We start from the raw sequence: 27,989 nt of genomic DNA, 5'->3' as shown, positions 1-27,989 counted from the left end.
ATGTCATGTCCCCTGGCGTGTCTCAAAACATGTGCCCCAGAACCCAGACGCCGATCGCTATGCAAACCTCTAAATGCAACCCCGTCAATGCCCTCGCCGGCCTGACGGCACCACCACCATTCTTCTTCGTCTCAGACGGCACCGGCGACGGCGCCGCCGCCGTCGAGGGCACGTCGATTGTCGTAATCACCGTCGGCCCAAACGGGTACGGAAGAGTAATCGTCGAAACGACCACGCCGGACGGACCAATCGTGATGGTCTCGCCGCCAAACACCTTTGTCGTTGTCCCCTTTCCTGGCCCCACGGTGAAGCTTGTGCCGTCTACGACCACCACCGATGTCCCGACTTGCGTGACTGAAGCGCCGCCCACGATCTCGTAGGTGGTGTCCGTTGCCTTTGCCCCAGGACCTCCCACAGTGATATTGCGCACAGAAACCCCTGAGGGTCCTATTGAGATAGTATCGTCATCTACAACCTTTGTGATGACTGTTGAAACTAGTCCGTATGTAAACGTGGTCGACCGAATGACGACCACGGATGGGCCAATGGCAGTAATCATCTCGCCGCCTGCCACGACGATCTCCGTTTGGACCGGGGACGCGCGGCTGATCGAAACGGTTCGTTTGGGGACGGCCACTGCGGATGGCTGGATTGTCGTCTTCTGCCCATCGATCACGGTCGTCAGTGGAGCAGCGCGGCCGGATGAAACAGTTTCCCCGGGAGCACCGGCCGCTGATGGCACAAGTGTGATGGTCTGCCCTTTCACCACTGTCGTTACCGGAGCTGCACCGCCGATTGGAGCGTTTGGATCCGGGACAATGACGGCGGATGGCTCAATAGTGATCGTCTGGCCTTCAACCACAGCCGTTATGGGAGTAGCCTGCACCCCAAACGTCGTCCCACCGACGACAACAACGTTTTGCGTTCCTGCGGGCGCAATCACAATAGGCAAGTCGCCCACCACCGTGCTGGATGGAATCATGGTGCTTCGGCCGACGTTGCCGGGCCGATCGACGACCGTACCACCCCCAATGACCTCGCTTGGGTTGATTGTGAATTCATCGCCGTTCACTGTCACCTTAGTCGTCTCTGAAGGGTCGGTCTGCGTAAAAGTTTGGTCGTTGATGATGATCTTGGTTGGCGCTACGGTAATCATGTAGGTAGCCTTGGGCGGTTCCTTGGCACTTTCACGTGGCGAGCCAGGTGGTCTCGGATCGTTATTGGGTGACTGAGTCGAAGGCGTCGGTTTCGGCGTGGATTCTGCTGTGGGTTTCGCAGATGAGCGCCTGTTTTGCGGGGCTTGTGTCTCAGGATCGTGACCATATCGGGGTGTACTGATAGGTGAGAAGACCACGGAGGGATTTTTGGCCGTAGTGACAAAGGTAACAGTCGTTTCTGGACCAAGAGTTGAACTGAAGGTTGGAAACTGAGGAGCTTCGGTTGTGCAAATATCCACACCATCCTCTGAGGTACACGAAACACTCGCAGACACTTTTGTCTTACCCTTGCCTTCTTCCAGACCTGCAGGACTGCAGGTGATTGGGATCGTGATTTCGGGTTCCGGTGGAGTGTAACCCGTCGGATCCCCGAAGATTGTCGTTGTTGTCGTGTATACTATTGACCAAGTTGTCGGTACGGCGCCTTGTGTAGTCGATATGCAGACAACAGGTGGCTCGTAACCACCCTTGAGTGTCAAAGTCACATAATCCCCCCCGCCGTCGTCTGTGGGCGAGCCGCTATAATTTCCATTCGTGTAGTTCCCGCTGGGCGACGCGGATATTGAAACGTTGCTAATAGGAAAGAATGATCTGACACTCGTGGGAGTTGCCGGTAAAGACGCCGTGAACACAGTACGAGTTTGGTTGCCAGAGGCCGCGATGTTGAAACCTACTGACGTCGAATCTCGAGTAGAAGCAGTGGACGGTGTCAATGCTCCAGTGAATGAAGATGATCTGCTGGGTTGCGAGGTCATCACATCTGTCGCGGTGACAAGGGCTGTGGTTTGCGTTGTGCCATTGGTAAGGGTCAGTATGCTTCCTACGGCGGCCGAGATCTGCGAACTGGTTTCGTCTGATGTCGTCGACAATGAGCTGCCTATCCCTGACTCTCCTCTTACCGAGGAGATCCCTATCGAACTTTGAGATCCTGCTAGCTGGGTGATTGAGGTAGACGAGAGTATTTCGGTCCCGACTGTGCTAGTTGACGGGTTTCCTGCTTGGGTGATTGAGCTGGTAGATGAAGACGTAATTTGCAGTGCAGAGCTTGTTGCGGCCGATGATGTCGTGCTGTTAAAGCCGACGACCTGTCTCCTGCCGTGAGGAATATGATTTACTGCCGTACAGTCAGCTTCTCGGTCTTTTTTGAGAGAAGATCTATATTTGCCAACTTACCAACTTGAAGGGCTTGGACTGGGTTCGAGAATGCCGCCAGGGAAAGCAACGCGAGCTTGAGGAGTTCCATATCGATGTATCGTCTCGAATCGCAGTCCCGCCTTCTCCCACGCATCCTTGCCCCCTTTGACGGTCAACTCTACTTGTAACCGCGACGCACGAACTGATACGGCGACAACTACCAAGTACTCGTGGCTCTGAAGTAGTCATGTCAAGCCCACACACTCATTGCAAGGTCTGGAATGAAGCGGGATTCACGGGCGATGAAGTTGCGAGGAAACGGCCATGGACGCCGGGCGCCGGGCGGCGATTAGGGCGTAGAGGGGGTTCATATTCTCTGCTGTCTTCGGACCGTAAGGTGGGTGCGCCGACGCGTAACCTGGCAACTTCGGGAGGAAGAACAGGGGAGCCAGCCAGCTAGTTAGTTCACCATGGCACCTTAACTTCCCGGCTTTGTGTGTGCCACTGATGTAGTGTAGCAGTGACAGGAGCCATCTCATTTGAAATGGCCCGCCGTCAATCAAAACCGACGCGGCTGGGCCTCTAGCGTCGCGGTGACCACCAAGAACTACCTTTCAAGGACAAGGGGCCGACGCGACAGAGTGGCACCGGAGCTTTAGCTGCTACCGGCGGCGGTACTGCCATCCCCAAGCTTTTGCTCTAGTTGCGCTAAGTAGGAGAGCATCTTTACAGACTCTCGGTCTTCAACTACGAGCTCTGTCTAAGTAGCAAGACTTTGGTGCCAGTGCTCCTTGGAGCAGAACACAAGAAGACGGTGTGCGGCTGCAAGGGGGAAAATGTTCATCGGAAAGTCCACCATTGCTGGTCAATGACGGCTGAAAAGTATCGTCTTGGTTCGCTTCCATTCGTTGATGTTCGAGTCAAGAAACGTGCTGTAGTGTCTCTCCTCTAGTCTTTAGTGTCAACCGAAGGCAGTGCTGGCCGTGAGCTAGAAATGTCTAAGACAATCCGGCCTCCATCGAAGGGAGGGGCCAGCCACGCAGATTTGCTTGATGGCAACTTGCGTCTGTGATTGTGGATTTATGACCATAAGGACGAGCACTCCATAGATAATTTGGGGAGCTGCTTCATGGCGGACAATGAGTACGTGCGAAGACCTGGTAGCAATATAGTAGCCATCAGTAATTAGCGGCAGGGGAAATGATCGACATTCTGTCAAAGGCATATGGGAAGATCGCGCAGGCACACCGAGAAACCCTCGCCAACAATGCGTTTGCAGCTAGTGGTTGAAAGGCTAAGCCTATAACACTCTGTCTCCGTAAAGAGGTTGGTTGGTAGTCTCAACTAGCTTCGTACCTCGTCTGCCCATCCTCCCACCAAGACACTTCGGATAGTTGTCGGCGATGACGGTGGGTTAAGACAATTTGTTGTGGTCCGCTTGAGCCGAAGTCTACCTTAGTGTGCACGGGTGCAATCACCGTGCGTCCGGGAGATGTGCGTCTAAATGTGCGGAGTGCAAAAATGTCTAGGACATGCAGACACCTTGAATTGTTTACTACGTATGTCTCCAAAGAGGTTCAGACTTCAGAGAGGTCCGGCCTGAACCTATCCGTCGGGTGAGATTGACTGCCCAACGTGCTGGCCTATTTTGCAGTATTGACGCCGCAAGTCCACTCTATGTTCCGTGTAACGCAACCAAGCAGCTTCCCATTGACCATTGACACGGCACGCGGATGTCGACATGCACGATAAAGTAATGTAGGGCTGATCGAAAGGTGGCGTGGAGGTAGGCATGGTATGACTATACTCTGATCCTGCGCGTGGCATGAAACTCCGGCGTCAGAGTAGTTGGTTATCATATGTTCTGCCGATTTGGACTTTGAGTATTGATTTCGAGGTCTCGATATGCCAAACTTCGTCACCTGGTGCTCGAAGAACTGTAAACAGGGTCAACCCAGGTCTATCAAGACAGGTCTAGCGCATTTTCTCCGCTCGGCATAGGGAGAGAGATTGGATGATACCATCCAATTCTGCCACTCCAAAATGACGAATAAATCGTCCGTAATCGGCCTCCATGTTTAGCGCACCGTTGCGCGTGGGGGCAATGAGTGAACGGGCGCCACGGCATGGAAGGCTTCTCGCCATTTCCGACCTGCGTCTCACAGCTGCGGTGAAGACCGACATCAGGCCACGGCACCGCAGCAACCTGATACGCTGTACCGGTACCAGATGACGCGTTTTGACTTCTCTTCAGTGTATCGCGTTGCACTCTTGCGCGGCACTCAGCCAATGCGACGAGCCAACGCACCTTGATGCAGTTGATCAGTGTCGAGCCATGGCGCTGTGACAGGACACTTTAGTGGCATGCTGGCGATCAATTTGACCTTGCCGACCGCTGTTTGTATTAAGCACAGACTGCGAGTCAGGGGTGTCGAAATTGGCTCTCTGCAGTTCGTTCTACGGAATTCAGTCTGTACCTTCGTGAGTGGCAGAGGGACAGATATGACACTGGAATTGGACTTCTAACCGTCACTAGTCAATCCTTATGTGAACAGGTGCAAATGGGTCGTTGACGCCGCCGGAGGTTCCAGTTCAGAGGGACGACAAGCGAGGATGTGCCGAAGACGCAGGCCTCGCGCCGACGGAGGGCGGAACAACAGGCTTGGGAATGACAAGCAGCTTTGAGTTCCGCGGCACCCTCTCTCCGGTTGCCTTTGGCTAGCGCCCCTCATGCGGCCAGGTTGTGCATGTGGTACTGTCAGTTCTGTGCCTGGCTAGGCTGATGAGGTGTATCATGTTGATGAAATTCCAACGTTGAAAGTGAAAACCTTGTTTTGTTGATCTCTCTTTCGCACGGCTCTTGATTGTCAGCTATAGCCTTTATTATAACTCAAATTGGCGTTGAGTGAAAAGTGAGGTGAGGTCCGAAGAAGCCGATAGATTTTCTAGGTTTGAAGTTATCGACAGCGGGTGGAGCTCGACGAATGACAGATTCAGCGCGGGCGTTTTCCCATATCCCGGCACTGGGCTTCCATCCTGTGGGGAGGCAACGAGCAGTCAACGCACTGTCGTTATCGATGCTGGCAGTCTGAAGGAGGCGGGCCGGTCGGCAGTGGCGGTAGGTGTGGATGCCATACAGTCATCTAAGCGTCTGAGCGGAAGCTGTCAATCCTACGAACATGTCTTGACGCTAGCAGGCAATAGAGGCAAAATGTAAGAGACGAGGCGAACAGGCGACGAGGATGGCGATGGAGTGAAGCGAAGCACAAAGTCGAAATGGCGATGCGATGTCAGAGGACGCAGGCGAACCCAGAATAGAGGTGTCCCTGGCGATTGGCATATAAGCAACGTGATAAGACGTCGGGATATCGTTCAGCTGTGGCGCGGATGTTTGGCAATGATTCCAATGAATGGCGAGAGCCCGCGAGGGCAATTGAGTTGAAGAAGGGCGCGCATAAAGGATCCATCAGTTGGCCCACGTCACATTGGGGTCGAGGCCAACCCGTCCTTGCGGGACCATGATGTGCAGTTGTTGCTACGTCGTGTGGCCGCAACTGTGGTCGGTGGTCCGGGTCGATGTCTGCAAGCCGGGCCAGTGTCGCAGGCCGAATCTCTTGGGATTCGGGAAGAGGGGGAACTTGGAACGCAATGAAAATTTAGTTGCACTCGGCTACTCGTCTCACATCAGCTGTGATTCACGAGATGTCAATGGCGGCTTGTCCGTCAATTCACCGGTGCCGTTGAGAAAATAGCGTCTTGTTAGTCGTGGTCGATGACGGATGGTTGAATATTGAATATGCAGGAAGAAGGAGAAGAGAAAGGAAGAGACGGAGACTCCGGCCAAGTGTGCTTGACTGGCAGGGCAGACTGAGCCTGTGAAGTGGGTACTAGGCAATCAATGCGGCAGTGGCTACCTTCAGGTACGTAGTGACAACCTGCACCTGCTGTAGGTACCTACTACTATGCGGGAGTATTGAGTGCACGGTTCAACCGATGGCTTGGGTCGCCAACTTCCTTCCTCCTTGAGGTAGAAGAGGCGCCGTTTGGGGTTTGGGAAAGAACAAACCAAAGTTGGGACTTGGAAGTCGCGGAAAGCCCATGGGTCGTTGTTGCTATCTCCCCGGTTTCCCCTTATTATGTAAGATCGTTGGGTGTTCTTTCTCAAGCATCCCAAGTCATGTCATGTATCTGCACCTACGTTGAAGGATACTAAAGGTACCTTGGACTGGAGGCCAACGGGGACAAGATCCGGCGGGAGAATCCAGGGACTTCCTCGCTTCGGACCTTCAGCTCCATGCCCCTCCAGGGCTCAGGTATATTGCCTCGCCTTTACGCCCTTGGCAGCATGAGCACCGTCTTGCAAGGCAAAACGAACACATCGGCATTGTCGGCGACAGTCTGTCGTCCACTGTAAGAAGGGGCTAATTCCTCTCCATCAAAGCTCAGCAAACCTGTGTCATGAACCCGTAGCTCTCTGTTTCAAAGTTGAACAGGCGACTTGATACATGTGACTGGTCATAAACCAAAGCCTGCCATCGCAAACCTTCAACGTCTATCGAGATTGCTACCCCTTGGATTATCCGCTGCAGTGGCTTTGTCTACCAATATGCCTGGCTAGCAAACTGCTCGGCCGTCCCGACTGCAGCTTCGTTGGACTCCTGTAGTCTGTCGCATCTCGAGGAGCAACACCACGGATAGAGACAAAGGAGGTCTAGACACTCGAAAAGCCTACTGTAGCCAAGCTAGCGGGTTTCCTCGCCCTTCTTACCTCACATGGAATCCTTTACCGCTGCCAGACACGCCAAAGTAGCCTATCGAGGCGCTCACGCTACACATGCTTCTTCATCACCGGTTGAGCGTCCCGCTACAGAAATGGCCAAAACTTTAAGAGACTCTGTCATGGAATCGGCAGACTGGATGCATGCCTGTGCTACCAAGAGAAATACCAGACCATCGCCAACAGACGAGAGGCGCCTATACTGTATTTGGCTCTTCCGGATTGAAGTGCGAGTCGTCCAAGGTCTTGACTCTCTCCTCGAATCGACGGATGAAGTTCCGTCGCCCTCGCCTACCGCGTCTAATCCCAATCCCCCCTGCTCGCCAGGTAAGCTGATGGAGTCTCTCTCCGTCGTCTCCAGAACCAGTCAACTGACGGATTGCCTCCCATGTCACTGGCCCATTACGCTACCGTGTCGAAAGACCCCTCCCGCCGCCCGCGACGGCAGCCTCATGAAGCCCCGTCGGCCATTCCCTCGGGCCTCTGCTGATTCTTGTCGGCGCGGGAGGTCTCATTCCATCTGCGGGGCGGACACATGGTCGTCGATGAGGCGCGACGGCGGCAGCGCCATGCTGAGAAGGGAGGGCTTGACATGGCTCTGCCGCGCTCTGCACTTTTCCTGAAGCGGGCAAAAGCACTGTGTGTCGATAAGAAGACAGGGATGCCTGCTTTGTACCCCGGTCCCCAGCTTTCCCAAGAACGACGGGACCACCAGACCGGTGCTGGACGGGGGCCTGGTCCTTGTCTCACCCCTCGTCGTGCCATTTGGCCTTCCGGCTTTCCCTTGCTTGTTGCGGCACAGCCCTTGGCCGTAGTTGGCAGAGCGCGGGCTTGTCCTTGCTTGGATGACCATGGACGCTATCTTGCTTTGGCTGCCACCCACTCAATCCGATGGATGGCAGAAGTTAGTTTTTCCTGTTGATCATCCCGCAGAGTTCAATTGCCCGTGTCCCCCTCTTCCCCTCCCAATTTTTCTGCTCTTCACGGCTGATCACTCGTTCGACCACAAAATTTCTTAGCCTTGGGATCCGTGAGGCATTGGGATAGGCACGCGGCATACGGATATACGAAAGCGTTTCCTAAACACGGTTCGACGATAGGTCTGGTTCATGGAGACGCCCCTTCGAACTGCCAGCCCTTCCCTCGGGACGCTCATGCACATCGCAAAGACGCCTTGGTGACTCGGCGCACCTCGAATGAACCACCCACCGGGTTCCGTCCCAAGATCGACGACATGCTTCCAACAATCTTTGTCGCAACGGCGCTTGCTGGCATCGTTCGCGCACAAAGTCAATCCGCAGTTGCTCTCACTCCTTCAACCGACTGGTACGCTGAGACATTTCCTAAACTGGGCCCGCAATCTCATCTCTAACTGAACCAAGGTACGGCGTCGACGGCAACTGGTCAACAGTGAAGTTCCAAGTCGGCACACCGGGACAGTCTGTCAATGTTCTTGCGAGCACGTCCTTGTCTGAATTCTGGGCCATTGGAGCCGGTGGCTGTCTTGCAAGTAAGTATTTCAGCTGTCATTCATCAGCGCATAGATGCCAGCTCGCGCTCTGACCTAGACATGTCAGAACTAATATCTCATGAAGAGGAGCCCTTGTGCAACACCGCCAGAGGCAACGTGTTCACCATTGCCGACTCGAAATCCTGGAATCCGTTGGGCGCATGGCAGCTTGGCCTTGATTATCTCGGCTATGGGGGAAACGGCGACTATGGACTGGACAAGCTTTCAAGCACGCTTTTGACTGGGGATGGAATGAGCATGGACAACATTGTGACCGCGTCAATCAACAGCACCGACTACTATCTTGGATATCTCGGACTCGGCATCACCAAGGGCAGTTTTGGCAATCAGGTTGCCGAATCACCCTTAACGCAAGCGGTCAAGAATTACGGATGGATCCCCAGTTACAGCTACGGCTATACTGCTGGCGCCTACTATAGTGAGTGCATGCTATCCGCTTCTTTGGTCGTATACTAACTCTTGCAGTGGGCATGTCTGGCACGCCATGCTCTGTCACTCTGGGAGGCTACGACGCGAGCCGTTTTGTCCCACATAACAACGAATTTTCCCTGGATCCGAGCGATGGTCTGCCTCACGCCCTGGTCCGTGGCGTCGAAGTTACTGTGCCACAAAGCAAGGAGATGCCGAGCGGCTGGGATGCTAAGACGAGAATCTTGTCCAACATGTCCACATCTTTCAGTGCCATGATCGACAGCTCAACCCCCTTTCTTTGGCTCCCTGACGCTATTTGCGATGAATTCGCTAGTGCATTCAACCTGACCTACAACAACACCTTCAACCTGTATACTCTCACCGATGAGCAGTATGCCAACTTTAAGGCCGGCGCATCTTCCTACTCGTTCACCTTCTCCTTTTCTAGCCATGACAACAGTGACGACTTTGGCCACCCGCTCACCGTACCGGGCGTGGTCAACATCACAATCACAGCTGCAGCTTTTGCGCAAGTTTTGCGATATCCATTTCAGAGCGAGACGATTAAATATGGCGAACCTTCAGTGCCTTACTTCCCTCTTCGAAGAGCCTCCAACTTGACCAATACGTTCATCATCGGAAGGTCGTTTCTTCAAGAGGCTTACTTGATCACCAAGTACGATACAGGCGTGTTCTCTCTCCACCAGGCCCTGTTCCCGGATGCTCCTCTGCAATCCTTTCAGCTGAAGAGTATTGTGCAGCCTAGCAATAGCCCTTTCCCACCGCCGGCCCAGGTAAATTCTCATACAGGTCTCTCGACAGCGCAAATGGGTGGCATTGCGGCAGGCGTGATCGCCGCTTGCCTGATAATGCTTGCTGGCTTCTTTTTCTACCGTCGCCGCCAGCGAAAGACGCAGGAGATGACTAGGTCGTTGGAAGATGGGAAAGATGCCGCGTCGTCAATTATGCCAGAGTCGCCGAGAAGCCCCATGGGCAAGTTCTTCACAAAAGTGCGGGGCAAAAAGAAGACTCAGCGCGTATCGACACACGAGGTTATGGGCAGCACGGCCCAGCCTGTGGAAGTTGCGGCTGATGCTAACCACGCAGTGTACGAGTTGCCTGCACCGATAGGTCCGGTCGAGCTGGACGGAGACGACAACAAGTCGGTCCATGAGCACACCGAATTCGGGACGGAAGACACGCAAGATGTGAGCGCGTACGAGCTTGCGAGGAGAAAAGTAGAGTTCCAACTTCAAGGCCCTGTCCCGGCGTACTCCCCTCCAGAGAATCCGGCCGACTTTCCGCCTGCCGAGAAGCCGATGCAGTACACGAGCCCTGTCGCGACTTTCAGACCTGAACAGTTTGGGTTATTACCTGCTTCGTCCCCAGCATCTGCCTCTTCGCCTTCGTCTCCCACAGTGTGCGAAAATTCTTCGTCAACCCATGGCTCCTTGCCATCGCCCATGAGCCCCCGCGCTGGAGAATGGACGAACCGCCTATCTGATCTCCCATCACCCCTGACAGAAGGTCCGTCGTACCCATCACCAACCTTCACTGTCAGCAACCCTGGCAACACACTGCCTCAACCTGTGTCCCCCGAGAGTGAGGCGTTTACAGCAACCCGCGCCACCTTCTCACCTATGCCGCCAAACGTTCCTCTGCCTGCCCTTCCTTCACCGCCTTCATCAACTCATCAAAGGGCACCAATCGACCCATCAAACATCGTCTGCTTGGGTCCTTTGCCAGAGAACGTGTCTCTTCCAGAGCCCGAGGTGGTCCCCCCTCCGCTAGCATACTCTCACGGGACCAACCTTGCCGTGCCTGAGGACCTCACTGCTCATCGCCTATCTACCGATACTTTGGGAAGCAACTGGACCGAGTTCGAGGAGGAGCTAATGGCTCAGGACAACTTGACGAGACAAGTGAGCCTACCAGATGAGGAGAGGAGTCAGCAAGCGGAATCAACCTCTCTGCGAAGCCTACAACGCCTCGACGGCTCCGAATTCATCCACATTCCCCAGATGGCAGAGCGTCGCTACAGCTGGGAGAACTAACAACATGAAAAGCCTGCCATTCTTTCCAGAAAAATGACTTGATCTTTACAAATAACCACTTATAATGCACGACTGCAGAGAAAGCGGCCGGCACTATTTCTACTTCTTTCTTTCTTTTTCTGTAGTCCGATTTTTCAGATTCGAATAAATCAAAATAAAGCGAAGGAGTTTGGGATAGGATGTCCCCCTAGAAAGGGGGACACAGGGATATCAGCATGCAGACATGCCGGCGTTTAGGTGCCCACAAAATTGGGCTTGGGAAAGGACTTGGTTGATTGCGCGAAGCGGGAACCTTATCCCAGATGGAGATGGAGAGTACAGAGTCTAGCTACGAGCTGGTTTGAACCAGGAGCTTGGATTCTGTTTGCGATATGCTCAAAAGGGAGCGAGATAGAGAGGTGGCGAGGCCACCAAAGCTGCCATGTTCTGGCATCTAGACAAGCCTCACCATCTCTAGTTTCCACTCTCGGCATCGTAGAGAAACAAATGAATAAATCCAAAATCAAATGAATGATCTTTCTCTCCTCACGTAAAATTTTCCCGTGGGTGGATTGGGTTCTGTGAAGGTCAGGAAACATCACTGAGGGCTAAGAGTACCGCTGAGTTTGATTCCAACCTCTACTGTGGATAACAAGTGCACGTTTGGAATACGGATAATTGATGTACGTTGTCTGCTATACACGATAGCAGGTCCAAGTTTGAGTGATAGGTAAGCCGGAGGGCGACTGCTTTGGAAAGGGTGTAATCTCATTGTCTAATCTATTGCATCTTCCCGCGTTGGGCACGTGAACGAGGTGGTACACAAAATCCTCAGCCCAGACCTCCCAACGGCTCCATCAAGGAGAGGTCGTCCAAGTACCTCTCCAGCAACGAGAAAACTTTCCGAGGCAGTCTTCTTGCCCGTTACCAAATCTCCTCCCACCAAGTCAGCCTCGCAAAGGCAGCCTCCACGGTCGCGTCGTCCGGGTACCTCGACGAGTCGCCGCGCAAACAATCCTTGACGGCCTCCTTGACGGCGCGCGACATCTTGAGGCTGCCGCCGCAGACGACGAAGATGGCGTCCGAGGCGACCATGGCGCGGATGGTTTCGGGGTGTTTGCGGATCACGTCCTGGACGTAGGCTCGCGGGACGGACTTGTCGCGAGAAAAGGCTGGCAGGACGTCGAATTTGGGGTTGGCGGGGGTTGCGGATGCGGCGTCGGCGTGGTTGATTGTAGCGGCGGCAGCAGCAGCAGCAGAATCGGTAGTAGTAGTGGTAGTGGTAGGAAAAGAAGGTAGGGTATACTTCGCCTTGAGGTCTTCCCAGACGTCACTAAAGTGGAAATCTGCTTCTCTGCTGCGGCTACCGAAGAAGACGGCGGTATCGCCGACGCTCACACCTGAGGCGAGGTGGGAGAGGCGTTCTTCGATAAAGAGGCGGAGGGGCGCAACGCCGGTGCCTGTTGCGACGGCGCAAAGGGGCCGGCGGGCGTGGATGGGCCCGTGGAGGGATGCGGAGCTGCGGTGGAGGGTTATGCGGAGAGGGGTTCCGGGCGAGGTCAGGGATTCGAGGTAGCGAGAGCAGAGGCCCTGGCGGATTTTGCGGAGGATGGTCTGGTATTTGACGAGGGCTATCAGCAGGGTGATGCTCGTCTTCGTTCCTGTTGTCATTGTCGTAGTCGTCGTCGACGTCGTCTCTTGAGAGGGCGGGAGGCTGGTTTGGTGGGTAATGCTGGCTATGCTAAAGTCTCGGCCGCGCATGACGGGGAACATGTCGAGGACGCGGCTCAGGGGTATCCGGACGGAGGTGAACTCCTCGAGGACCTCGAGGATGGTGCGGCGGGGCCTGGTGGTGTAGTCGTAGAACTCATCCGTGTACTCGCGCATTGTAAACTCAAGGAGGCGCTCCTTGTGGTATTCGTCGTCGGAGAAGTAATACATCTCTTTGAGGAAGCTTCGGCGCGGGGTGCAGGTGATGTCAAGATTGTGCGTGAGCAAATCACGTAGGGTCGTCGGACGATCGTGACTGATGTAGAGACCTCGAGGGAGATTGGTGGCCCCAGAAGAAGACCTGAAGGACAGAGGAGAGTCGGCAATGTTGTTCCATTGCATTAGGTCTATGAGCTTTTGGACGTCTTTGGGGAAGTTCTTTGGATAAATCGTTAGGCTGTCAAACGGGTTTATTGTGGGAGGTCCATTGGCAGAAGGCTCGACGGCGAGGCGTACGAGACGGACGTCTTGGAAGTGTTTCGTAGGTGTCACTCTTTCATTGAGTTCGAGCGAGGCGGCATGGCCGTCAGGGATGGGTAAGAGAGTTGTTGGAGGAGTTTGATTTTGAGATTCGAGCCCGTTCCCCGTTGGCGAAGGTTCGGCAATAGTCATTTCATTGGTCGCATGTGTTATATCCTCGATGGCGCTCATTGTCTTTGAGTTGGGAGAAGTACCATTGGGCTGGTCGTCGTTTCCGATCTCTACCACATGCCCGTTTGTCTTATGCTCGCCACTGCTGCCAGAGGTTCCATTTTGTAGTGTCTCTGTGCTCGTGGCTAGCTCGACGGTGTACCTCGGAGGTAGAAGAGCGCCCTCTGGGATGGGAGAGACCCCTTCTGGCAGGGGGTACAGCTCGAGTAAGCGCTTTTGCAAGTCTGCGGCCCAAGGCATGTATCTTTCGTCCGCTCTGCTCGATACTCAGTAAAAATCATCAGATCAGGTAACAGTTGGGAGAATGGGTTTTATGGTATTTTCAACACGGAGCAAGATATTTGCCTTCCATCGAATGTTCGATAGACGGATACATAAGATGGGGGAAGAATAAGAGAATACCAACAAGGTCTGAAGAAGGCTTGGGAAGACTGATAGACACACCTATCGCAGGTCGGGGCTGACAAGACGGAATAACTCAAGCACCGTCGAATCAAAAGGTAGACCGTATCGAACGCACTAGCATTTCGATGATTGGACTCTAAATATTCGTTCTCTCATGAGCAGTGTGCTGAGGAGCGAGTCCACTATAAAGCTTGTTGAAGCTCTAGATGAGAAGGATATGCACACAGAGACAAGATCCTAAGAGATGATGGTGGTCTCGCATCTTGATGTTGTGGACAGCTTTGTCACAGAACGGAACGCACAACCACTCGAAATGAAGATGGGAAATGAGGGCGAAGTAAGAGGAAGTCGACAGAAACTTACCCATCCGAGTCTTGCTCGTCTGCTTCGCCTCGTGGATAATACTCTACGGCACCCAGTTGCTCTAGCCGCTTATGCAACTTTCGAGCAGCCCAGTTAAATCTGTGGGAAATGTCAGCCGTTGAAACTATTGCTGATAATAGCAACCGTAGTCCTCAACGAAGGCGAGAAGGGGAAATAACGCCCGAGGACCAAAAGACATACTTGATGTATAGGCTATCGCCAAGTCCAAATGTCGTGAACTTCACCGCGCCGAGGCAGCCAGGTGGTAGCTTCTTCCTCAAAAGGCTTTTCCAAAAGGCAATCGAATTACGAGGCATATCACCTTGGCCCGTCGTTGATATGACAAATATGACCATCGAGTATTGAAGCAACACGCTCTACCAGAGAAGTCAGCAATGCGTGAGGTATGGTGCTCAATGACGTGTAATGAAGTGCATTGGTAGACAGATCTGCAGTAGCACATTCAGGCTTAAGGAGACCTACCAACTGAGCTCCGTTCATCTCATCAACCTTGGTCTTGAAATGCAGACGCTGGGCATTGCGACCAATTTCTTCGGCAATATCCTGAGCATTGCCGGTCTCCGAGCCGTAAAGGACCAACATGGACCGGCCTGGCAGGTCAGCCACCACGGCCGGCTCGGGACCGGTGATTTCGGTGACCATATTCCTTGAACCGAATTTGAGGCGAGGTACTTGTTGCTTGCGAAAAGCTGATGGCAGGTTCTATCCGGACTTGCTTGTATTGTGAACGTCAACTGCAGCGTGATCCGGGTGGGACCTTTCAAAATCGTGACTCTGACAAGATGCGGCTCTTGGGTCTGCTAGCGCGGGGGTGCAGCTTCTCGGAAATGTTTTTTCTCTGTCTTCCCAGCGGCATCGGAGCTGCAGGAGCCATTCGGACTCTCAAGGCGCGAAAATGCGAAAATGCATGTGCTTTTTTGAGTCACGTGTTATCGCACTGGCTTGAGATTGAGTTATTCAAGTACAAATAGAAATTTGGGAATCTCAGTCAGACGTAAAAGCTGGAAAAAGAGAAATTCTACGTCGTGATAGTCGAGTTTAGAGACAATCCTCGAAACGTCATTGAGTGCTCGGAATTGTCTGGGGCACATGCTCTTGCGAGCGAGCGTAAGGCAGCCTGTCAAGGCCTGTGTATCGGTCAGCCACAAGCATGGATAACAGCCGACCTCCCCAAGATCCAGGTACGTCTTTTGCATGCGCCACAGGTGGGAGAGAATCCCATCGAAGAGTTGCAGGGCACCAGGACCCAGTGCCGGAACTTAGACAGTCACTAATCCCAACAAGATTAGAGCGGCGATTCATGGGCTGAGACCCCCTAACAACTAAAGATGCGGCGGTGTGCTGCCTTGCATGCAAGGTAACGGTTGGGCGGGCTGGGACCACCTCACGCACGGGAGGTCGGCGCTGGTGTCACTCTCCAGGCAGGGCGAGTAACAGCATGCCCCATACCGAAGAAGCTCCTGTGGAGAAGCTTGAGGCGCTTTACTGCGAGACGACAGATGAGGCAAAGTCAGGGAAAACCTTCACGACTCAGGTCTCCGCCTTACCACGCCTCGAGCTGCTGACACGACTGTTTCCGTTCTCACCGAATCCCACGCGAGCTCAGGATTCTTGCTGACGATGGCGTCCAAAAAGCGAAATAGCAGGCGCAGGTCTGAAGACGCGGACTCATCTGTTCTGCCCGGGCAGTTGCTCTTTGCGCTATCCGAACATCCTCAATACTATCCTGGGTGGGAGATTGTCTGTCGATCTGTACGCGCGACAGTCATCCCCTTGCTGATTGGTGTTGGTTGAGCATCGGATATTCGCGCTCGTGTTGACATCAATATCGGACATGAGAGCGCGGGATTGATAGGAGTAGCTGAGTCCAGGACAAGGGACAGAGGGAATCTGCTCGTCCCTTCTTTGCACTGTTGGCCGCCCCCCTGCATTGCACCGTTAAGACCCATGGAGCTTTAGCGCGGGTTGCTAGGGGACCCTCACCAAAATCTTCATGCGCTCCGCGAGATCCAGTGGGCCGTGGGAAATTGTATCATTCCGGACGCCAAAGCATCTCTCCGCGGTCCCATAGATACGGGAGGACGATGCTGACCAGGGACGGGAGATGGGCCCTGAATTGGCATCCGCCGGAGCCACATTGCTGAACCGGCCGGGCCAGCCGTCGCGTCACTCGCGTGTGTGCAAGCTGCGAATGTCTTGTATTGCCGTAGTTGAGGCTTGGGATTGGCGACGTGTAATTACACTGCCGACTGTGACCCGTCGCTTGCTCTAGGCTCAACGTCCGGTTTGGTTGATAGACTACTGCAAGGTGCAAACCGAGCTAGAAAACAAACTGCATTGATATATGGTTTGGCTAAGATGAACCAGCGTGACCAGGTTCACTGAGGCAAGGTTAGGCAAAACAGAATCCATTCGGTAGACGCACGCATACAGGGTAGTCTCTCGCGATGGACCGTGGATTCAAATATCCGATTCATGTCTCTCGCAGCGTCGCACGAGGCAGTCCAGGAAATAAGATCGAAAAGGTTGATCGTGATCGTTGACTGTGGTCATTGATAAAAAAAGGTTTTTTGCGCAATACTGGCTCTGAGAGAAATCAACTCACGTCCAGACAGGAGAGGGTACTTCGTACCAGGCCACAAATGGTATCAATAAGCAGAGGATGAACGAGCAAGATTTGCCGGCATTGGGTTGATTGTGAGCTTTCAGAGATAATGTTGTACAAGAGCGTCCCATCCGGCTGCTCTCACAGTGTAGACATGAGAGGTTATAACCAGACCATTGCGAGCAATCTTCAAAGAACACAGCCAGCAATATGAAGTAGGAGAGTGTATACTGGGCGAGGTGATTCCTTTCAATTGTTGACAGGCGGGTCCCAGGAAAATCGTGTTGTTTGATGCAAGTCTTGCCGATGTTGAGCAGTGAGGTACGAATACCGGCGGCCAATCGGGATCTGTGGATGCGGCAAACGTGGGCAAATCGGGCCAGCAAGCACCTGGGGGCCATCTTGGGGATGCCAAAATATCAGACTTCAAGGTTTGTGGACTGAAAATCGCACGTGAGCAACCACAATGGTCGCGGGTAGCTGCAAACACTTTGAGCCGACACAAAGACAAGTCAGGTCCGCTATCCGTCCTCCGTAGAGACCAGACCGTAGCTGCCGAGATCTTTGTCGCATTTCTGGCGGCCGGTGGCTCCACGAACACGCACATCAGCGGGTGGGCACTGGTTCAGGCCTGGCTTGGCTAGGATCCCATCACGACCATTTTGCGGGGGAAGAGTCATACCACCGCCCTGATAGGCCGATGCTGTTGTCACCGCCTGGGCAGATCACACAGGTTTCTTCTCGTGTGAGTTGCATGTTTTTGTTGATGGGTTGCTCAGCATAAGTGTCTTTCAGCCAGTCAGGGCTTATGTTGACGACCGGCGTGGTTGATAAGGTCCGATGTATAAATTAATGTTGCGGTACCGGTACTCCGCCCACGAAAGGTACATCGATGGAAAGGGGGGGAAAGTAAGAAGAAGAAAAAGAAGCAATGGAGAAGCTGCACCTTTCTTCTCCTAGCAGGGGTTGCCGTCTGGCCCATCTCTAAAAGCCCGTGCTCTGTGGCTTGAACAGATGGCCTGTTAGGTACCTGCCATGTCCAACACTATCGTGTGGGTCTTTCCTGGATGGATGGCATTCCACCGCCTTACCTTCCCAGGGTTGGTAAGGGGACCTCCTTCCACTTCAACACTGGCAAGACGACCTTTCATGAAGGTTTAGGTTAATAAGGCACCTAGGCACCTATGGCACCTTAAAGTAGGTAAATAGTTGACGCGTGAGGAAAGAGATGAGGTGAGCAGCTTGATCCCGGCTCTTGGTTCAAGGCACTTTCTGACGTGGAACTGAAGCTGTCCCTGCGTGTTTGCACAACAGAACTGTTCTGTCTTAGGTTCCTGTTGATAAATATATCGTAATCATACAAAAAAAACAATAAGCCCATCGCGTCATCCGGCGAGAAACATATGGAAAGCTGCTGCGCTGCCGTCATTTCCATTCGTGCCTTCCCCCTTCCCCCTTCTCCTTACCCCATACCCCCCTACCCGGCTGCTGCAGACACAATAGGCAAGTACCCACCCACACCCTCGTCTTTCCGCACCGCCACAGCAGCCTAGGAGCCCGCTCTTGCCATCCCAAGGTACCCAGAACGTGGGCCGCACCTGCTGTTCGGTGGGTTTGCGCCTCGCTTACCCTCGTCCTCTGTTTCCCCTGCTCACCAGAAAAAAAATATTTGTATTTGAGGTCGAGGCTTGAGCCATCCCTTTCCTCTCTCCTTTCCCTCCACATCACAAATTCAAGATCCTGTGTCACCGCGCAACGCAACGTCGTCTGTCAACTTTTTTCAAGCTTTCTAGGGCACCAAGCTACCCTGAGAAAATTCCCCCTCATTGTTTCAGAGTTCTAATCCACCGAACTTCCATTCTCCATCAATCTCGAATCTTCGTTCCTGCCACCGGGTCCAAGTTCGCACGTCATCTGTTATCACGCACTTCACCGAAACGCAGCCTCAACCTCCACAAACCTCCGTCTCCATCCACCAGACCAACACCGCCAAAATGTCTGCTGCCGTCGAGAAGGTTTCCGAAGCCGTCAATGACGTTACCAATGCTCTGAGCAATGCCACTATCTCCGACAAGGCCGCCGATAAGCCTGCCGCCAACAACGATGCCGTCCTCGCCAGCGCTGCTGAGGGACGCCGTCTGTACATCGGCAACCTGGCCTACGCGACAACGGAGGGGGAGTTGAAGGAGTTCTTCAAGGGTTACCTTGTGTAAGTGGTCGCGAATCTTCTCATCGTCACTTTTTGTCGTCACCGACCTTATTGTCGTCCTCAACCTGTCGTCATTTCATCATGGGAGCCTACTGTAGGCGGTAGTGCGAGCTTGTTTCCGAGGAAGCTGTACCTTCCCAAAGCACATGTTCCCCACATATCCTCTACGGCAATGCTTCTGACATCGCATCGATGCCCACTTGCTTGCATCGTTTGCATTTGACTCACGATGCATCGAGGTTGGGCGTCGCTTTGCGTCCGTTGCTGCCCTGCTGCTGCTGTTGCCTAGACCGCTTCTCTCAACTGTCACGATGTTGCAGCGTGGCCTCTCATCCCTCCCCTGCCCCGCAAAATTCCACCCACTTGCGTCACACATGACAACTCATACTGACCCGCCTTTTTCCATAGTGAGTCCGTCTCCATTCCCAAGAACCCTCGCACCGACCGACCTGTTGGCTACGCCTTCGTCGACCTCTCCACCCCTTCCGAGGCCGAGCGCGCCATCTCTGAGCTTTCCGGCAAGGAGATTCTCGAGCGTAAGGTCTCGGTTCAGCTTGCCCGCAAGCCTGAGCCCGCTGGAGAGAAGACCGAGGGTGCCAACGGTGAGGGTGCTGGTGAGGGTAACCGCCGCCGCGCCTCCGGTCGTGGCCGTGGACGTGGCCGCGGCCGTGGCGGTCGTGGTGCCCGCGGTGGCCGCAACGTAAGTTGAAGTCAAGGAATAGTTCGCGAGGAGCTGCTTACAAATTTACAGGAGGATGGCACTCCCATCGAGGGTGCTGCCGCCGAGGTCCCTGCCGGCGCTCCCGCTACCTCTGAGGTTCTGCCTCTGACCGATGCCACCAACAAGGATGCCGCCAAGACCCAGAAGGCCGGCGAGTCCGCTGAGGCTCGTGCCCCCCGTGAGCGTCGCGAGCGTGGCCCTCCCGCCGATGGCATTGCCTCCAAGACCAAGGTCATGGTCGCCAACCTCCCCTACGACCTGACCGAGGAGAAGGTATGATATCATCATTGGCTCTGTTTATTGCCTAGTACTGACACATTTCAATAGCTCAAGGAGCTCTTCGCCGCCTACGAGCCTTCTTCCGCCAAGATCGCTCTCCGCCCCATCCCCCGCTTCATGATCAAGAAGCTTCAGGCTCGCGGCGAGCCCCGCAAGGGCCGTGGCTTCGGCTTCGTTACCCTCGCCTCTGAGGAGCTTCAGCAGAAGGCTGTTTCCGAGATGAACGGCAAGGAGATTGAGGGCCGCGAGATCGCCGTCAAGGTCGCTATCGATAGCCCCGACAAGACCGACGAGGAGGCCAACGCCCCCAAGGAGGAGACCAAGGCCAACGGCACCCAGGAGGCTGCCACCGAGGCCGCGGCTGCTCCTGCTGCTGCCGAGACCCCGGCTGCCGCTCCCGCCACCACCGCCTAAATGTGGGCGACCTACCTACAGCCCCGGCAATGCGTCTTGGCCCAACCTCCGGAGCCATTGCCTTTACGAGCTTTACGATGCGGTACCTGTTACGACGATTTCAATTTTTTGGAAGTGCCCACCAAAAAGGTGGCCAAATACATCTACGTCTGCCTTTTTACGAGATTCGCTCTCGGTAGATAGGCCAAATAAGATGTGCAGGGCTGCCACCATCCCTAAACTAATACACATGATCTTACCGGCCACCTCTTCTGTACTTGTTACCTGACCTCGCATTTTCTCCGTCACCCTATGCTGGGTTGTAAATTAGCTTAAGCTGGAGGCGGTCTAAAAGGAAGAGGAAAAGTTTGGCGCAAAACGTTTCAAATCGGGTAGCTTTTTACAGTTAAACAAAAAAATACAAAAGGGCGGTGCAACACCAAAAATCGGTTAGAGAATGCATCATCGTTGAGTGATTTTAAGGTTGCGTACTGTGGTTCGAGTTCGCAGAAATCGTCTGAACGGCTACTAACAGAGTGCTGCCTTGCACAGTTTGCACATGGAGTTCCATGGCCATGCAAATCTAGGAAGGTAAGGTATGTCGTTCCTAGGACCTTGACACTTTTCGTTGAGCATTCGGTGGGAATCAGTGGTTGGTTTCAGTGGTGCATGTATAGCGTTTCGAGGACTATCATTGGGTGGCGGCAGAGCCCCAAAAGCCAAGTGTCCCAGACCAAAGTCTGGACCTTTCCTTGACTGTCGAGTCTCCAGCAGAGCCCCATGGAGTTGAAGGCCCCCTGTCTACCTTACCTTGTCTTTTGCGCCGTGACTACCTGACCGACGTGAGAGATTCAATATGTGCTGCCTCGATTGCTTGAATGAGAATCCATACACTTGAGCATGACGATAACTCCATGGACCTGGAAGCACAAATTGGCAGGTTGGTGTTACCAGAGACTTGGTAGCTCACGTGTCCGTTCCCCTAGGCCAAGAAACTCAAATACATGGATGAAATTGAGGGCAACGTCAGTCACTAAAAGGTACCCAACCTGACCAGACGCCCAGACTCCCGCACCCTAGTCGACTGCCAGCAAAACCCCTTATCGGCATCGAGAAAGCCCCTCCACAACTCCTCTGCGACAAGACAACCTCCCACGTACCTCAATCAGCTCTCCTTTGCCACGGGTTTCCCCTCATACCCAATCACCAGCCCTAATTCCTTCCCACGATGGCTTCCAAGGCCATGTGGGAGGTTGATCCCGAGACGCGCGCCAAGGTGAGTCTTCTCCCAAGTCGAGGGCCTCGCTTGCGACTCCGCGACTCGCCGCTAACCCAACGTCTCCTCACAGCTAGCCGCGATTCAAAAGGAGGCCAAGAACAACGTCTGCTGCGACTGCAACGCACCATCCCCGCAATGGGCCTCCCCGAAGTTCGGCATCTTCATCTGCCTCTCATGCGCCGGTGTCCATCGCGGCCTCGGTGTGCACATTTCTTTCGTGCGCAGCATTTCAATGGACGCATTTAAGCAGGTCGAGATCGAACGGATGCGCCTGGGTGGCAACGAGAACTGGCGCAACTTCTTCGAACAGCACGAGGACACCAAGATGAGAGGTATCTCGTGGGACGACGCGACGATCGCGGAGCGATACAGTGGCGAGGTCGGTGAGGAGTGGAAGGACAGGCTTTCTGCCAAGGTCGAGGGCAAGGAGTACGTTCCCGGCGAGAAGAAGCCTGCACCAGCACCGGCGGCGAAGCCCGCCAGCCGAACGGGCACACCTCTCAGCAGCACAAACAGCCGCGCCGCCAGTCCCGGCAGGAAGGTCAAGGTGGACGACAAATACTTCTCCAAGCTCGGCGCCGAGAACGCCTCCCGATCCGAAGACTTGCCTCCCAGCCAGGGAGGAAAATACGCAGGATTCGGCAGCAGCCCCATGCCCGAGAAGAAGGAAAGCGGTATCCCGACCGTGGATGATTTACAGAGGGATCCAGTGGCTGCTCTGACCAAGGGGTTCGGCTGGTTCACAACCACCGTCTCCAAGACGGCCAAGACGGTCAACGATGGCTACATTCAGCCCACAGCGAAACAGGTGGGTGACTCTTCTACTTCAATCATATCTCCTCCGGCCCCGGCCCGAACGAAGAACTCCGGACTAATCCGACGTCCTCCTTGAAATTAGCTTGCCGAATCCGACTTTGCAAAGCAAGCGCAGATGGCGGCGGCCAACGCGGGCCGCGTCGCGCAGCAGGGTGCCCGCAATGCCCATGACGGCTTCAACCGCTTCGTCGAGGGCGGTCCCAGCCAAGGGGGCCAGGGCGGAGCGTCGAGACAGGCGCCGTTGGATGAGAGCAAAAAGGACTTTTGGGACAGCTTTAGCAGTCTGGCGGACCAGAGGCAGACGCAGAGCGGTAATGCGATTGGTACGTCTGCTATGGGCAAGAAGACTGGAGGTGCTGCGGCACCGGCTGCGAAGAAGGACAATGATGGATGGGATGACTGGTGAGTGCGGGCGTTATATACGGTGTCCGGAAAGGAGGGTTTAGGGGTTGTGTGGGTGAGCGGTTGTTGTGCTTTGGCAGGCCTGCAAGTCGAAGAATATCAATTTAGACTGCAATATCACTTGTTTCGACCTTAGAGACGCTATGCACTGGTATGTCTAGTAGGTTTGCAACTGTTAAGCTAAGTGTGTCTCATGCTTTCATGGTGACATTACTCTACTGAGTGGGTAGAGTTGAGCGAAGCGAACTTCTCAAAGCCGAGATGCCTTCATGTGAGGGCGGGACTTCCAAACGAGCAATTCGACCAAAAATGAGAAGCTTCGGGATTATGAGCCTGCAAGTCGGCGTCTACGCTCGAATGACCGAAAAGGGCTTACGGTGGGGCGGTGACCCGAGGTTAGCCGGTATCGCTAACGACGGAGGTCCCATTTTCCCCAGTGACGACACGGACCTTGACCATTGAAGACCTCGAGCTCCCACCACACCCTCCAATTCCCATCTGCGCAGTACCACAAGCAGCCCCCCTCCACGCATCAACACCGGGCCATTGAAGAAGCATAACGAGAGAGAGCCCAGTCATGTCCGCCCTCCGAATCCTCGTTCCCGTGAAGCGGGTCATTGACTATGCTGTACGTCTACCAAAGCTCTGCCCATGACCGCACGCAATGGGCACTCCCGCAGAAATTGGCTTGTGATTGTGTGGTCCTCAACTAACATCAATGGTTCCGCAAAACTTAGGTCAAGCCCCGAGTCAACAAGGCCCAGACGGGCGTCGAGACGGCCGGCGTCAAACACTCCATGAACCCCTTTGACGAGCTCTCGGTCGAGGAGTCGGTCCGCATCCGCGAGAAGAAGCGGGCGCCCGGCGGCGTCGAGGACATCACCGTCATCTCGGCGGGACCCCCCAAGGCCGTCGACGTGCTGCGCACCGCCATGGCCATGGGCGCCGACCGCGCGATCCACGTCGAGACCAAGGAGGGCGACGACCTGGAGCCCCTGAGCGTGGCCAAGCTGCTGCGCAAGGCCGCCGAGGAGCACAAGTCCAACCTCGTCATCCTCGGCAAGCAGAGCATCGACGACGACGCGAACCAGACAGGCCAGATGCTCGCTGGGTTGCTGGGGTGGCCGCAGGCTACGTCGGCGAGCGTGGTGGAGTTTGGCGAGGGGGACAGCGTGAGCGTCACGCGCGAGGTTGATGGTGGCGTGGAGACGGTCAAGGCGAAGTTGCCGATGGTGATTACGACGGATCTGCGGCTCAACGAGCCGCGGTACGCGAGCTTGCCGAATATCATGAAGGCGAAGAAGAAGCCGCTTGAGAAGAAGAAGCTGGCCGACTACGGGATTGGTGTTGAGAAGAGGTTGAAGGTTTTGAAGGTTACTGGTGAGTCCTTTTTTGCGCTCTTGGCGAAACCACTGTCTTTTCCCCTACATGCCTGCTCAGAAAACGGATCGGTTATGTTTTCTTCTGGAAAAATTGCGAGCTAACCAATCTTCACAGAGCCCCCTCAGCGCCAGGGTGGCGGCAAGGTCGAGGACGTTGACGGTCTCGTTGCGAAGCTCAAGGAGCTCGGCGCCTTGTAAGGGGCGTGTCATGGCTTGTACCAATACGAAGAGACCCTTTTTTGCAATAGAAACGATTCAAATGTAGGCTCCTCGGATGTTCGGACATGATCGCGGACGCAGTATTCGGAATACGAATGCACTTTCGAGCCATCAATTATATCTCGCGGCACATCTTAACCAACGCAATATGTTCGTCATGTTTATTACTGACATCGCAGCTGTTCTACAAAAGCACTAGACTCACGGTACTGGTGGCCCTCCATTGCGTTAGATCGATGTACCAGGTCCTAGCCCGGGTGTGTCACATGAAGATTCCTTGCTGCCACACCATTTTGTGCGGCTCGAATCGGCTCACTTCTGCCATCTTGAAGTCGAGGGAGAACGATAAGCGACATAATCATCAATTGTTCAGACGGAAAAGCAAGCTGATATACCTTGCCCCCCTTAGCATCTTGGTCGAGAGCTCGGCCCAAGGTAGGTGTTACGCGGTGGTCATCCGCTTCGCTGTCGAACCTTGTAAGATGGTTGTGGACCATAGGCAAGTCAACGGAACGGTCCGGTTAGCGACGTGAAGCCGAGCACGCAATGTACCGCCCATACGGAATCGGCGAGAGTAAATTCAGATTGCGAGGTATCTCGGAGATAGGTCTCGGAATGCGAAGGCACATGGGACGCGGGATGCGATTAACCAGCATGAACGTTTGCTGCGCTGAGTTTGCTGATTATTCTAGATTGAAATCCGCGAAATGCATCGGCTCGTCTAGTTAGGTCGACCTCCAAACGAATGACGTCGAACGTATGCAGAGTTCACCATCGTAGCCTGCCAGTATCTCCTAGTATCAATCACAGAGGGCAAAAAAACAAAAGCTCGGGTGCGAGGTCCGGGAATCGAACCCTGACTACGCTACACCTACGAAGCCCTCCATCTGCTTGGGAGAGCAGACTTCTCAGGGTTTCTCACCAAGTTCGTATCCTAACGTCTCAATGCGCTATACCGCTCGGCCACCGGGCTCGATTGGGCTTGGTTGAGAAAAAGGGCGCTCGATTTGAATATAAGGTAAGGTAAGCACTCCCAAGGCAGGTGCTCATCGAGATAGTATTCACAAGGCAAGTGCCTAGTCAGCCTACCTTAGGTGGGTCGGGTGTATATTCCGCAGGACCAAAGATGATATCACAGAGGCCGTCGTCCAATTTCTTTACATCGAATCGACTTCACTGTGGCTATCGGTCTTTCGGCCATCACACCTGGCTATACGAGCTCCCACCGGCAGCTTTATCAAACTCCATAGCCTCCTGCAGCCCAACAATGCTAAACAGCTTCCTCGGCGAGAAATCAGACTTTGTCCCGACCACGCCTGTCTCCTTCAATCTCGCCAGCGACTCGCGAATCGCCTCGTAGGCCGGCGCAATGGCCGCAAACGGCACAATCATCATACGGTATCCCAGCTCCTTGGCCTCGGCCGCCGTCCACGACGGCGTCGCACCGTGCTCGACCATATTCAGCAGCACCGGCGTCGGCGCGAGAGCCTGACACGCCGTCCTCGCCTCCTCCGCCGACGTCACGCCCTCGAGGAACGCGACGTCCGCGCCCGCCTCGACGGCCGCCCGGAGCCGGCACAGCGCCTCTTCGAAGCCGTGTGTCTGGATCGCGTCGGTGCGGGCGATTACGACAATGTCGGAGCCGATTCTGCGGCGCGCGAGGAAGGCGGCTTTGATGCGGGAGACGAAGACGTCTGTGTCGACAACTTGTTTGCCTGTCAGGTGGCCGCAGCGTTTTGTCTGGACTTGGTCTTCGATGTGGAGGCCTGCGACGCCGCTGCGGGCGTATTGGGTTACGGTGCGGGCGACCATGTTGGGGCCGCCGTACCCTGTGTCTGCGTCTGCTACTAGGGGGATGGACGGGTCTAGGTTGGCGAGCATTTCGGCGTGGGAGCGCATGTCGTCTAAGGTTGCGAAGCCGAGGTCTGGGAGGCCTAGTTTTGAGGCTGATGTTCCTGCGCCGGTCTGGGTTTCTCGTGTTAGTGAAGGGGTGGGAGTGAGAATGAGAGGTTGAGTTTGAGTGTGGTTTGGTAGGCTTTTACCATGTAGAGACTGTCGAAGCCAACTTCGAGTGCAATTCTGGCGCTGAAGCCATCATATACGCCTGGTAGGAGGATCAGGTCGTCGGTCTCGCTGAGGCGTTGCCGCAGCTTTGTTGCTGCCGAGACTGGGGTTGAAGAGCTATCGTTGCTTGATGTCATTTTCGGCTTCGATTGCTAGATCAACTTCACTATGATGGGTAATATCTAATTGATCTCAACTCTTCAGGCTAGTGGTAGAAAATAGTTCGTCAATTAAATGTCGGAATTTGATATCCTTATGAAATTGCGGGTGAATGACAGAGAGACAGAGAGAGAAGAAGGTCAAAGTCCGAGGAAACCCCGCCAAGACGCGCCGAGATAGTGTCCGGGGATCTTCTAACCGACATCGCCTCCCTCATGACGCAACTGCCGTGGATGCAGTTAGGCTAGTGTTGTATTCCCATCCCCACATTCCTGTGATCGTCGCTTTCTTCAACGACTCTCCATTGTTAACATGAGGGCCAACTCACCATTCGGACATTTCGGGCAGACGGCAACGGCAGACGCGGGTGTTGCTGGCCCTTGGATATAGTTTATTTCTACGACTGACCATTCAGAGAGCCTCACGGTCTTGCGGGGTGGAGGGGCATGGCTTATTCCCGCCTTGTTCGCTGGGCTTTTTGCTGAATAATAAACACGACTTACTACTCACCTACTTGGACCACTGTGTACTGTGTCTAAGCGAGCGCCGAAGTCGGTTTGGTTCTGGGTGCTTCCTTTGGTTCTAGAACTTCGGAGCCGTTGCGGCAAGTTTGCTCGGTTGTTATGAGGTCAGAGATGTACACATGTATATGAGCTAGTGAGCCGAATAATCCCACGGCTCATTGAGCTTCGCACGACGATGGTGTGAGAACGTCATGGGTGGGTGGAATGGGCGGTTTGTGTAGGTATAGCAGGCCATCATGAGACCTCTTGGTACAATACCTGCGGTGTTGGGCAAAGTGTCTCGATATCACATGTGTAACATTGGTTGAATATTTCTTAGTCAACTATAGTCAACTATAGGCCACTTGCGACGTAACTTCGTTGAGCATATACATCTCCTGTCTTTCTGGAATCTCACAGCACGAGGAACCGCCCACCATGCTGTATGTGATTATAGCCATTCTCTCTAAATGAGAGAAAAGGATAAATGAAGACCACGATTCTGAAGGTCCGTTCCCTATCATAACCCCTCACGGAAGCGCATCGGCCGAGTAAAAAAAGCCCCCGTCCGATCATACGCTCGTCCATACCACAGTAGACAGACGGTATTGGACGAATAGACTTTTCTACAAGATTGAGCCCAAG

At 54.2% G+C, this 27,989-nt stretch overlaps 11 protein-coding genes across 11 annotated transcripts; 6 read left to right on the top strand and 5 right to left on the bottom strand.

Annotated features, from left to right (window-relative positions):
• Positions 1-22: 22 nt before the first annotated feature.
• On the bottom strand, positions 23-2,460 carry CCOS01_16056 (uncharacterized protein; the record flags this gene model as incomplete). The annotated part of the gene is made up of 2 exons (XM_060464194.1): positions 23-2,331; positions 2,391-2,460. The coding sequence occupies 2 exons, from the start codon at positions 2,458-2,460 to the stop codon at positions 23-25; spliced, it is 2,379 nt and encodes a 792-aa protein (XP_060305249.1).
• An 879-nt stretch (positions 2,461-3,339) lies between these two features.
• CCOS01_16055 (uncharacterized protein) lies at positions 3,340-4,145 on the bottom strand (the record flags this gene model as incomplete). The annotated part of the gene is made up of 3 exons (XM_060464193.1): positions 3,340-3,508; positions 3,708-3,876; positions 4,013-4,145. 3 exons carry the CDS (start codon positions 4,143-4,145, stop codon positions 3,340-3,342), a joined length of 471 nt encoding a protein of 156 aa, XP_060305248.1.
• Positions 4,146-4,455: 310 nt separating this feature from the next.
• Positions 4,456-5,073, top strand: CCOS01_16054 (uncharacterized protein; the record flags this gene model as incomplete). The annotated part of the gene is made up of 2 exons (XM_060464192.1): positions 4,456-4,567; positions 4,907-5,073. The coding sequence occupies 2 exons, from the start codon at positions 4,456-4,458 to the stop codon at positions 5,071-5,073; spliced, it is 279 nt and encodes a 92-aa protein (XP_060305247.1).
• Positions 5,074-5,641: 568 nt separating this feature from the next.
• On the bottom strand, positions 5,642-5,941 carry CCOS01_16053 (uncharacterized protein; the record flags this gene model as incomplete). The annotated part of the gene is made up of 1 exon (XM_060464191.1): positions 5,642-5,941. A coding segment is annotated over one exon (300 nt), but the record flags the coding sequence as incomplete, so codon positions are not given.
• Positions 5,942-7,223: 1,282 nt separating this feature from the next.
• Positions 7,224-7,751, top strand: CCOS01_16052 (uncharacterized protein; the record flags this gene model as incomplete). Its single annotated transcript, XM_060464190.1, has 2 exons — positions 7,224-7,455; positions 7,510-7,751. 2 exons carry the CDS (start codon positions 7,224-7,226, stop codon positions 7,749-7,751), a joined length of 474 nt encoding a protein of 157 aa, XP_060305245.1.
• A 611-nt stretch (positions 7,752-8,362) lies between these two features.
• Positions 8,363-11,124, top strand: CCOS01_16051 (eukaryotic aspartyl protease; the record flags this gene model as incomplete). Its single annotated transcript, XM_060464189.1, has 4 exons — positions 8,363-8,454; positions 8,511-8,638; positions 8,724-9,077; positions 9,125-11,124. The coding sequence occupies 4 exons, from the start codon at positions 8,363-8,365 to the stop codon at positions 11,122-11,124; spliced, it is 2,574 nt and encodes an 857-aa protein (XP_060305244.1).
• A 903-nt stretch (positions 11,125-12,027) lies between these two features.
• On the bottom strand, positions 12,028-14,955 carry CCOS01_16050 (flavodoxin; the record flags this gene model as incomplete). The annotated part of the gene is made up of 4 exons (XM_060464188.1): positions 12,028-13,780; positions 14,293-14,391; positions 14,494-14,669; positions 14,776-14,955. The coding sequence occupies 4 exons, from the start codon at positions 14,953-14,955 to the stop codon at positions 12,028-12,030; spliced, it is 2,208 nt and encodes a 735-aa protein (XP_060305243.1).
• A 3,957-nt stretch (positions 14,956-18,912) lies between these two features.
• On the top strand, positions 18,913-20,541 carry CCOS01_16049 (RNA recognition domain-containing protein; the record flags this gene model as incomplete). The annotated part of the gene is made up of 4 exons (XM_060464187.1): positions 18,913-19,127; positions 19,536-19,827; positions 19,879-20,121; positions 20,176-20,541. 4 exons carry the CDS (start codon positions 18,913-18,915, stop codon positions 20,539-20,541), a joined length of 1,116 nt encoding a protein of 371 aa, XP_060305242.1.
• A 1,207-nt stretch (positions 20,542-21,748) lies between these two features.
• On the top strand, positions 21,749-23,021 carry CCOS01_16048 (uncharacterized protein; the record flags this gene model as incomplete). Its single annotated transcript, XM_060464186.1, has 3 exons — positions 21,749-21,796; positions 21,870-22,607; positions 22,698-23,021. 3 exons carry the CDS (start codon positions 21,749-21,751, stop codon positions 23,019-23,021), a joined length of 1,110 nt encoding a protein of 369 aa, XP_060305241.1.
• A 573-nt stretch (positions 23,022-23,594) lies between these two features.
• On the top strand, positions 23,595-24,597 carry CCOS01_16047 (electron transfer flavoprotein domain-containing protein; the record flags this gene model as incomplete). Its single annotated transcript, XM_060464185.1, has 3 exons — positions 23,595-23,645; positions 23,755-24,397; positions 24,515-24,597. 3 exons carry the CDS (start codon positions 23,595-23,597, stop codon positions 24,595-24,597), a joined length of 777 nt encoding a protein of 258 aa, XP_060305240.1.
• A 1,221-nt stretch (positions 24,598-25,818) lies between these two features.
• On the bottom strand, positions 25,819-26,819 carry CCOS01_16046 (uncharacterized protein; the record flags this gene model as incomplete). The annotated part of the gene is made up of 2 exons (XM_060464184.1): positions 25,819-26,583; positions 26,661-26,819. 2 exons carry the CDS (start codon positions 26,817-26,819, stop codon positions 25,819-25,821), a joined length of 924 nt encoding a protein of 307 aa, XP_060305239.1.
• Between the last annotated feature and the right edge of the window lie 1,170 nt (positions 26,820-27,989).

This window comes from Colletotrichum costaricense, assembly GCF_030867565.1.
Source record: "Colletotrichum costaricense strain IMI 309622 chromosome Unknown Scaffold_27.1, whole genome shotgun sequence".
Taxonomy (NCBI): domain Eukaryota; kingdom Fungi; phylum Ascomycota; class Sordariomycetes; order Glomerellales; family Glomerellaceae; genus Colletotrichum; species Colletotrichum costaricense.
Note: the sequence above shows the minus strand (reverse complement) of the source record. Positions and strands in the feature narration are given on the sequence as shown.